The following is an 11855-nucleotide window of genomic DNA, read 5'->3' on the forward strand; positions in this document are numbered from 1 at the left end:
AAGTATTCATTGTTGCGGTAAGTAACTGTAATTGTCAGTCAGCGTTAGACAATTCGGCAACAATTATATACCTTATATATTATTATATACCTTGGATATAATTATTTGTTGAACGAATGACAAATATAGGGAGTACATAAAATGGTATTTAAATGTAGATATTGGATTCAAATCCTGGCAACACCCACTCAGTTTCCATGTGCTTAATTCTGTATTCATTATTCATCTCGTCTTCCTAAAAAAATATATGGATCGTATGAAATTCTGCCACATGTAACTATGAACTCATTACAGTAGTAGCTTGGAGGAATCCTAACTAATGGACGTGTGATGTCGTAAGTTGTTTTTTTTATAGCATTTGTAGGCGAACGGGCAAATGGACTTCATAAAAAAAGAAAAGATCAATGAAATTAAAAAAAAAAGCATATAACTGGCTATAGACAAATCAGCGGCAGTTGGTCACCACTTCTCATATACATTGCAATGTAAGATATTTTAACCATTCCACACATCGCCAATGCGCCACCAACCTTCGTAACAGACATATCATGTCCCTTGTGTCTGTAGTAACGCTAGCTTCTTCAAACTTCAAATCGAAACACAACATTCAAATATTTCAGCTTAACGGTATAATATATTATGGTGGTACCACACACACTTGCACAAATCCCCAGTTACGCTTTCACATCGTACATACTCATCCGATCATAATGAAATTTACCCTATGTACAGAAAATACATAGGGTACATAACCCTCTTTAAGAAGAAATAATAATGCCTTTGTCCAGCAATCACTAATTGAATAAAATATATATCTAAACTCATAAAAGAACATTAGCACCGTATATCATGATATAACAACATACTATATTTAATCTCTAGGTAATAACCCGGTAATGTGCTATAATGGACTTTTTACTGTTACCTGAAATTCGTAAGTCAACGCCGGTGTACGAAAATAATGGCACTCTTTCTGATTTACCTGTCTATATTTTGAGTATTGTTGCTCGTAGTTATAAAGTCATTTAATTTTAATTCAGAAATTTGATTCAGACATTTAAGGTTATTATACGTCCATTTTTAATTTATCGATACGATAAAAATAATTTGATTGTACGATATTATATATAAATATACGTTTTGACGCTGAAGTTCAGAACAGTAGCGCAAATATTAAATCTTAACAGCCTATATTAGTAGTTACATAGTTTGGTACATCTGCACCACAAGATACAATAATTATATTCAATCAACATATAAAAATATACTTTATTCAAGTAGGCTTTTACAGGCACTTTGGAATCGTCATTTTACAAAACTGTATTAAGTGAAGCCACCTCTGGTTCGGAATGTAGATTCTATCGAGAAGTACCGGCCAAAAACTTTGTAATTACTCTCTTCCGACATTTAAAATAAAAAGTTATGTTCGTTTAATACAATAATATACTATATCCTGCCTGGAAGTCAAAAAGTATTAGCTCCACGCTTTTTTGTCATAGATTCATCTAAAATCGAAACCACTACATATTTATTTTTAATGTATATAATATCCTTATAATATATTCCATTAATTTGTATTACTAAGTTATTAAATTATAGGTAAATGAATGACGTCAGATGCTACTCTATTAGTTGTACCGTGAAACCAAACGAATACGGCGAAGGTTAGGAAACCATACAATGTTAGAGCGATTATTGAACGGTCATGTCAACTAAGTCATACGTGTTATTAACAAGATACCCGACACAGCTTCGCACAGGTAGATTAAAGGTCTACAGTAAATATTCTAATCGTTATAAATATAACTCTTTACGTTTACCCGGTGCACGCCAGTAAAGTTCGGAGTTGGCTATGATTTTTTCCGACATCTTCAACTACAACACTAAATCTTAATAAAATATACAGCTAAAGCTTCTTCATGAATCATTCCGTTTATCGGTGAATACCGTATGAAAATCCGTTTGATACGTTTTGAGTGTATTGCGTTCAGAAAGACAGCCAGCGGTCTTAGTTTTATAGTATGTCCTACGGCCAAATAAAGAATATTTTGGAACGTGTTCCAAATTTGAATAACTTTTTTTTATGCAAATATTTTCATGAATACAGATAGGCAAATGGTTGATGCGATATCTTATGATTATTGCGGACCTAAGCCAAACTTGGCTAAAATTGGGTACCATTTCAGCTGTAAATGCTTGTTTTATTTACACTGTTCTATAATATGAGTTTTCTTTAAGAAATATCTTGTCAAAATGTGAGTGTTTTCGTTTTCTCTAATTCTCATTCTTCGTATTCGTAATTCATTTAAGGAGTCGAAACTAGTTGTTAGGTCACATGAATTTTAATCGAAAATTACGACATATGACATAGTTTCAAATGCATAAGTAGTGTTTATAATTCATCTCCTGCACACCGATGAAGGAATTGTGAGGAAACATACACGTGTCTGATGAAATCTGCCGTATAGTTTTTTTTTTTTATTTACTTTACAACATCCACGGGCTCACAGTTGCCCGTGCCTTTTTTTACATTTATAAAAATATTTATAAATTGTGGCGTTATTTTATATTTTTACTGAACATCAGCAGATCTTCGCTGGACTTCAACCTTGTCGTCTTCTTGGAAGACGTGGCCCACACTGACATTTTTTTTTTTTTCAATTTATAAATAATATATAAATAGTCCGTAATAAATAATATATGATAATATATAATATATAAAAATACTGTATACGGTGATTTTTTGTTTATTTATTTTTTAATCCTAATTACTGCAATCCAGCGGGCCCTGCTCCGTGCTCGATCAGAGAGAGCACAGCCTCGGCGACTCTGATGTCGTATAGTTTATGAAGCTGTATCATGGAATCAACTCCAAACCTTCCCCAACAGAGGGGAAAGGCATGCCTTCTGCATTAGCCCAGTGGTGGGAAATTTAAAAGCTGTTACTATTAATGTCCTAAAAGAAATTCAGTGAAATATTGAAATAATCATCTACAGGTACTGGGGACATAATATCTGAGCTTCCGCGTTTGGAGTATTGGCGATGTAAGGAATGGTTAATTGTTTTTACAGCGCCAATGTCGATGGGAATTGTGCAATGACCGTCTGTTGGCTCATTTGTTCGTCTCATTTACGCTTCCAGTAGTGCAATTATCACCATTATATACCTTATGTAATTTATAAATTGTCAGCGAAACAACTTGGACGAGATGGAACCGAATCGGCCTTAGCTGGCTGTGTTCAGTCCAAGACTAATCAACTTCCTTACTTAGTTGACAAATTTGGACACTAACAAAAAATATTGGAATTAAATGTATATAGATGATACATGAATGTTATTTATTTATTATTTATATTATATTATATTTATAGTTTTGGAAGGAAATTTACTCTTCGATTGACTTGAAAGATCTACTATTTGTGAGAATACTTTTATTCGAAACATCTGCCTTCTAGTTATTCATTTACCAAATTTAAAATAATATAGAGTTAAATAACATATTAAAATACCTCAACTGAGTTGTATTCGTCTGTTCTTCGCAGGTATGATATTTACCTTTTGGCGTTGGTAGTTTGTACGTCGACTGTGATTAAGTGAAAATATTACATTGAATAAATTTGATAAAGATTTGAATTAAGTTTTTAAATATGTATAGAATATTAGTAGAAATACTAAAATATAATTAATAATTAGTAACTAAGCAAGATTAAGAACACAATAATGATAATTATACATACGCCAATTGCAATATCTGTATTTATGTGAATACGCTATTTGTTTTATTTTTTATTTTTAAAAGTATGAAATCTTTAAAGGAATCAATACGCGCTGCCTATATAGACGTGACGTCACAGTATAGTAAACAAATGCTCATAACGCATTACCAATGCATTGAGATATGACATCATCATATGAGCCGAGATGGCCCAGTGGTTAGAACGCGTGCATCTTAACCGATGATTTCGGGTTCAAACCCAGGCAGGCACCACTGAATTTTCATATGCTTAATTTGTGTTTATAATTCATCTCGTGCTCGGCGGTGAAGGAAAACATCGTGAGAAAACCTGCATGTGTCTAATTTCAACGAAATTCTGCCACATGTGTATTCCACCAACCCGCATTGGAGCAGCGTGGTGGAATATCCTCAACGGGAGAGGAGGCCTTAGCCCAGCAGTGGGAAATTTACAGGCTGATTATGTTATGTTTATATGTTATGACATCATCTGCATCATAAATGATTGAAGCATACTGACTTAAGCTACTAAACACTATTTATTAATTTCTCAAGGCAACGAATGTCATTATTACAACTGGTTAAGTTAAGGATTGCGGGTTTAAACTCGACATCTCTAAATTTTGATGTAGTTAATTTGTATAAATAATTCAACTCGAGCTGGTGAAAAACATCGTGAGGAAACCTCCACGGATTAAAATATATCATATTTGTTTCCTCCAATCGGTATAGGACTGACGAATTAACGACAAATCTACTTATTACTTTAAAATAACGCTTGATTCGTTCGTATTCAATGAGTTCATCCATCATTCCGATTGAGTTGAAAACGAACGTTAAACGAGAAAAGCAAAATTATGAAATGTATTTAAAATAATACGCATAACATTAAAGTTATATACATTTATAATTTAACAGGGTTACTATCACTATAAAAATATTTTTCCCTTTGAAATCTTAACAGTTTTATTCGTGCTTCTGCTGGTTGGTACATTTCTGCACAATACGATACAATTGTTTACAAAAACATTTTAAAAATGGAACACACGCCGACCATTAAGTAATCTAAACGTAAAAAAAGTCTGTCAAACCATAACCAAACATAAGTCTATAAAAAAATCTGGACCATAGATTTATTATAGGAAGGAGGATTTTTGGAAATATTAACTTTAAGGGAAGGAAATGGAATTGATAAGTTACGATGAATTTTACCCCTATGTCGGGACAGATAATATACTATAGAGAATTACGTTCACAGTTTCGTTCCATATTAACATGACTTAAAAGTAACTAGAGACCCGCCCCGGCTTCGCACGATTGCAATGCTGATAGATGTATTTATGTATATACAACGTTCACAGCTTTTTGTCAATAGACAATACAAACAGCTATGTCTCTGCATTTTAAATATGTAATATATTCGAAAGTATTGATTTAAATTACACGCTGTGAAGGGCCATATTGATCTATATTAAATGCAAAATGTATTTAAGGTACTTAATTCGATAAGGATTAATGCTGTAATGCTTAAAATCGCTTCATAAATAATCCATTATTACTAGTAAAAAGTAAAGGAGAAAAAATGGTTATTGTGGGTTATCCCTAAGAGATAGACATACACCATCGCGGACTTTTTTGTAGACCTTTTTATTTCGTAGGATTCAGCCAGCGTTTGCAATGTAAGCGCATAAAAAATGTTTTTATTGCGACATTACATTAGAATCCTCTAAAATGATCTTTTATACATATAAACCTTCCTCTTGAATCACTCTATCTATTAAAATCGCATCAATATCCGTTATGTTGTTTTAAAGATCAAAGCATAGACACGGGCGGACAGACAACGGGAAACGACTTTGTTTTGTACTATGTAGTGACTATAATGTATGTTAGATTACAAATGCAAAACCAATAAACTGCAAATTAATAATGTCTAGTGAAGTTAGAAAACTCGCATTTTATTCAATTTTTTTTAAGATAACTTTCAGAGTTATTCATTATAATGTATATTTCAAGGTATTGATTTTTGTATGCCATTGTTCAGGCATGTAGTCTATCCGATGGTAAGTCAGCACTTCACAGACTCACAGACATCGTCACCGTAAGAATTTTTAACCATTCTTTACATTAAGGAGTTGTTCTGCCTGTGCATGTGCTGTGCTTCGTGTCTGTACTTATACAACAACAATATTGCTGCTTGCTGGTAGAATATATGATGAGTGTGTGGTATCTATCCTTGGCTTTGCGTTGCGTATAATGGTTTAATTTTAGATAAATTTGAAACATAAGTGTTAAATGACAGCTGTCATTCTGCTATAGATCTAATGACGACCTCCGTGGTCGAGTAGTGTGTACCGGTTTTCATGGTTACGCCACTCCGAAGTCCCAGGGTCGATTCCCGGCCGAGTCGATGTAGAAAAATTTCATTAGTTTTCTATGTTGTCTTGGGTCTGGGTTTATGTGGTACAGTCGCTACTTCTCATTTTCCATAACACAAGTGCTTTAGCTACTTACATTGGGATCAGAGTAATGTATGTGATGTTGTCCAATGTTTATAATATTTATTTATTTATAGATCTACACAAAACTGAAACTGGAAGAGAGTGGTATGAGTAATCTCTAATCCATATCGCTAAGAACGTTAGCTTTGAAACAGAACATTTGCACGCTTCATAAATTTATTAGGGAGATTTTTTTTACAAGTGAATCGAGTATATTTTATTTTAGTAGTACTAATAATTATTGTTCTATATTTTATTGGATATTACGTTTCTGTATGTAATAATATTATTTTATCGATTTATAAATTTATGAATAATCGGTTGATATCATCAATTTTGATGTCAAACCGAAACGTGGATTAGAACGTTTTTCGGTTAATAACGAATTTCTTAATACAACTATGTCATAAGTAGAACAGCTGTAACTATTGTATTAAAGTACTCGTAGAAAAAATATTTAATATTTTTAAAAATCTTTATTGGGTCAATTTTTATTCTTTCCATAGAATTTTAGGATGTTTATTCAATAAAACGTAAGTAAAAAATAATAATAACAAATTTTCTTACATATTTAAAAAAAATAATTTTAAATGTAAACTAAAATAACTAAAATTCATGAACGAGTATTCGTATATTAAATGAAACCTACGATGAGAAAAAGCGTAACGTAGTTTATCGTAACGCGAACCAGCCCGTTAAAAATCGGTTACATTTAACTAATTATATATTACATGAACGACTATCGAAAATCGTCGTAATACTTAATAAAAGAAGGCTAAAAGTAATATTACAATTAAAATAGTACCCTGTCATAGATTTAAACCAGATATGAATTTCATTTCCACCAAAACGTTATCGATTTAAAGCGTAATAAATCCATTCTTTTTTTAAATTAATATTCCTTACATTTAATAGTTTTATACGTATGTGGTTATGTTATCAATACAAAGTTACAAGAAAAATCTATACTGTAATGAGCAATTGTACACGCGCACTGAAACCTGATAAATGACCGTACAATATAATGTACTTAGAAAAGAGTACACATTTATTCTCAACCTGCGGAAAACCTACAATTACATAAGAAACAGTAATTTCTTATGTCGAATTATTACGTGTAATTTTATATGTTTCTTAAAATCTTTCTCAATGTAAAAACAACCGTATTTAATAGAAGTAGGTAATCAAATATATTAAAATCATTTGTACTTACTCCGTTTCGTTGTCCTCGAACACAATGGAATCTTGCACGGCCTCGAACTGTGCACCGCTCTTTGCTGTCCCGTCTTCCGTCCAGTATGGAATCCGCACCTTGCCCCTAGCACCAGCCGTCCTTACCACACGGAGTTCGTAAGTCCCGACCGATTCTGTTAACTCAAAATCCCTCTGAGGGAATGAAAACACTCCAGAATGATCGTCGTCCAATATCACTACAGTCGCAGTAGATGGTGAAGCTAAACAGGCGCCTTTCGGTGCTGTCAATCGAACGTAAAAGTGTTCATCCTCCTCAAACACATCGTCATCTATAACTTGTACGGTGAACTTCTTCTCTGTTTCACCGTGACCGAATACCAGAGAACCTTGTGCAGCAACATAATCCGATCCTGCCTCAGCAGTTCCGTCTTCAGTGTTGTATTGTACGGTGACCTCACCACTCAGATCTCCACGGCGAACTACTCTTACTTCAAAAGATCCGCAGTTCTCCATTACGGTGTAATGATCGGGATCGAAGCGCAGGTTTGGCCCTTTTGGCTCAACTGCTACAGAGGTCGACTCTCGCCGTTGTAATTCAGCTTTAACTTCACTCAAATCGCTCTGTGCTCTCTCTGATATTTTTCGAGAGAAATCACCTCCTCCGGTCATTTTTCTCGTTGCGGCAACTCTGTAAAAAGCGCGTGACTTCGGTCCGCGAGCCATCAACGTCTCCAACGCCATCCGCTCTACCGTTTCTAAATCTTCTTCGGGATGTTGTCTTCTTAACTCACGTAAAACTGAGATGTACTCTTTACGAGACTTATCTAGCTCTCGACCTTCTTCGTCATCAGAGGCAAATTCATCAGAATTTGGTTTTAAAGCCATCTCAACGGAACCGTCACCTTCGCCTTCTACAATTACGCCTCGTTCGTTGACTCGATACCCTTTCTTTAAATACTTGTAAACTAAAAGCCTTCTGTCTGCAATATACGCTGTCATTACGGTTGCGGGGAAAAATAGAAATGTAACGGCTCCTTCCCATACTTCAACTTCGCTTGGTGATATTACAGCTAGTATAAGATACAGCCAGACATAAGCGAATATTGACCAAGTTGCGGTAACAAGGAACACTCGTAAATGCTTTATTTTTCTCACTTCTCCATCTGGTATCACCATAACGCAGATTGCGATTATCACGAATAAATTGTATGCCGCTGACCCGACGATTGTACCCGGTCCCAAATCTCCAGCTTCGAAATTCTTTCCGGCTATTTCGATGACAGAGAGCAATATCTCAGGTGCACTGGACCCTAAGGCCATTAACGTCAAATTCGCAACGGTTTCGTTCCATACTCGTACAACAATAATTTGCTCGCTCCCATTACGTCGCACGCGCACCTCTTTTTCCCTTGATGTTATGACTTCGATAGCAGCCATAAATCTGTCGGAAACGATGGATACTCCAATGAAAAGGTACATAAGAGTGAAGAAATAAACGAAGCCTCGTAAGGCGATTTGAAGTGTTGGAACATCTTCGAGAGGCAGCCAGAGTGGAAGGACGAGCCCTTCGGAGCATTGAAGCACGTGCTGGGTGGTGGTGTTGCGCGAAGCAAGGCGCGCGGAGGGCAGCTCGGCGCGCGCCACCACGCAGCAGGCCGCGAGCGCGGCGAGCGCGGGCCGCATGCCCTTTACCTGGCACGGGCCATGTGCGCGACCGGCGCTGCCAAAGGCCGGCGCCCGACTGAGCGTCGCGACGCCTTACACCCCCCTCGCTTAAGGCTTTTAAAAGCCGCAGCGGATCCGTCCTCGCACGTACCTCTGATGAAGTTTTATTAGCGTCGTGGGTAATAAAGTTGGGCGTTTGAGAAAAAACTTATTAGTTACGTACAAACGTAGCGGGCTTATTAAAGTTTAGAGTTTGGTTACTATGACCTCGTTAAGCTGTGCTATACCGTTATTCCTGTAGCGATTAAAAGTTTGTTCTCATAAAACATTTTACATCTTATTAAAACAGCTACAAATAATTTACAAAGGAACTAACATAAGTACGCATACAATACATTGTAAATCTCGACACGCAATCATGGCGTGCGACGCGTTAATATTAATTGATAATTTTAATAATCGACTACACACATAATTATAAATAAATAAAACAATTGATACGTGCTTATTAGATTTGAAAATAGAATACGTTTTCAATTTTTTTTTACAGCGCACGCAACGCCCTTAAATTACTGTTAAATTTGGGCACGTAGCACACTCTCGAATCATAAACTCAACTATATAACTGTATTGTCAACTATACTCTAAAATATATCTACATATGCTAATTTATATGAACTATTTAATAATCTATGCTATACGCGTCACGCAGTAACCAGTTAATTTATATTAATGATAATTTGCAGCTAAATAATTGCTTTATTTATATTAATAAACATTCCCCTTTCAGGTTCTATGTTCGACGTGTATGTTTTTCTACATACGTGTTAATAGGATTATCAGAAATTTGACTGATTTGTATATACATCGTTTACCGTTCAAATAGTATTATAACATTTTAAACGTAGTGTAAGCGTTCTAAATATAAACCGTACACTATTTAGTTATGAAATTTCGATCAGTACTTTCGTATAGATTATATAATGTCTGAATAATGTCATGGGCATTGAATATATATATATTATGTTTGATTACACAAATATTTATATGACTGTATACATATATAAACTACTATATGTAATATGTACAACATATATGAATATGAGAACGAATAAATCTCTGCCGTTTTTATTAAAAAGGCACAAGGGACACGAGGCCAAGTCCCCCATTGCCGGGGTTCCCCGAAAGGCTTATACTATCATTGTTTTTTGTGATATTTCTGAAGATGCGGTGATCAATGATCCGATGTAAAGTTGGGGTGTCACAAAGGGCAATATACGATAAAAAATAATTTAATCCGCAGGGCCCCATATTCCCGAGTACTCTAAGGGTCTGAAATAATATAAGACAGCCCTTCTCATGAATCAGCTTTGAATCATGTCATGGTACAAAATTAAATTGATCACTGGCTTAGGCAATTTATACCTATATCTAGAGTACCGCACTACAAATTGCTAAAATAAACGAGCCAACTTTATTGTCTTGGTGTGCGTCACAGCTATACTTGACACTCAGCATCGTCATACTACTTTACTAGTGTGCGTGTATTTCGTGGCCAACTGTTAGACACAATTTTTTTAAATGACCAATATTATTTAATATATAATAATTAAAAACCATAGTTTTACATTCCCTATAAAAAGCAACGAATACTGACCCCCAGCTTACCATTGAAATAAAATAAATATTATTTAATTATTATTTAGAGTCGAGATGGCCCAGTGGTTAGAACGCGTGAATCTTAACCGATGATTTCGGGTTCAAACCCAGGCAGGCACCACTGAATTTTCATATACTTAATTTGTGTTCATAATTCATCTCGTGCTCGACGGTGAAGGAAAGCATCGTGAGGAAACCGGAATGTGTCTAATTTCAACGAAATTCTGTCACATGTGTATTCAACCAACCCGCATTGGAGCAGCCTGGTGGAATATGCTGCAAACCTTCTCCTCAAAGAGAGAGGATGCCTTAGCCCAGCAGTGGGAAATTTACAGGCTGCTACTGTAATACGTATGTAATTATTATTTAGAAATATACTTGTATATCCTATATTGTATAATTTATTTATTTAAATAAATTTAATATTACGACACAAAAGAGCCTTACTATGTAGAATGATTAATTTTAAACAAAATAACACAATTTGTACACAAACTATTGTCAGTAGCGGTTTCGTACCTTTTTGCGGTCGTTTTGTAATTACGTCTGTCTCTCAAATAGTCAGTGCGCCAAATGTCATGATGTTTGTTTATATGTAGTACCCTATACACAGCTATACACAGACACTCGATGGCAGGGCTGTGTGCAAGCCATTCTGGGTAGGTACCACCCACTCATTACAAATACCGTCAAATCGTAATACTTTATCCTGTTTAAAGGATGAGAGACACCCACCAAGGAACATAACATTCCCAATATCGGTGGTGTATTCGTGATGTAAGAGATGGTAAGTATTTCTTACAGCGCCATTGTCTAAGGGCGGTGGTGACCGTTCAAGATTTGTAAATCAATTTTGCCTAAAAAAAACATTAACCTTTTTAACAAACTTTGTTTAAACATTGATGTTGATTTGATGAATCGTACAATTTCGCTGAGAGTTTTTGACAGAACTAACACCAATATTATTTTTCAGTTACGTCCGATTATTATTTTATTAAATTTGTTAGTGTTTTAGTAAATTAAATTAGTATATCAATGTAAGTATTCAACATTTCAGCTTCCGTTACAGCTGTAAGAAGTATATTCGATTATGTAAGACATA

The 11855-nt window shown here is 35.0% G+C and overlaps 1 protein-coding gene across 2 annotated transcripts in view; it reads right to left on the reverse strand.

The window, feature by feature from the left end:
- Positions 1 to 9163, reverse strand: part of LOC113402821 (sodium/calcium exchanger Calx) — a 124114-nt gene extending 114951 nt beyond the window's left edge. Inside the window, exon 1 of one of the 2 annotated variants that reach the window (XM_064217831.1) lies at positions 7449 to 9163. In XM_064217831.1, the coding sequence (XP_064073901.1) occupies positions 7449 to 9112 (1664 nt within the window). In that variant the 5' untranslated portion in view covers positions 9113 to 9163. The remainder of the gene's footprint in view (positions 1 to 7448) is intronic. The other variant, XM_064217832.1, reaches the window with a different exon arrangement.
- Positions 9164 to 11855: the final 2692 nt, after the last annotated feature.

The sequence above is a fragment of the Vanessa tameamea genome, chromosome 19, assembly GCF_037043105.1.
Source record: "Vanessa tameamea isolate UH-Manoa-2023 chromosome 19, ilVanTame1 primary haplotype, whole genome shotgun sequence".
Taxonomy (NCBI): domain Eukaryota; kingdom Metazoa; phylum Arthropoda; class Insecta; order Lepidoptera; family Nymphalidae; genus Vanessa; species Vanessa tameamea.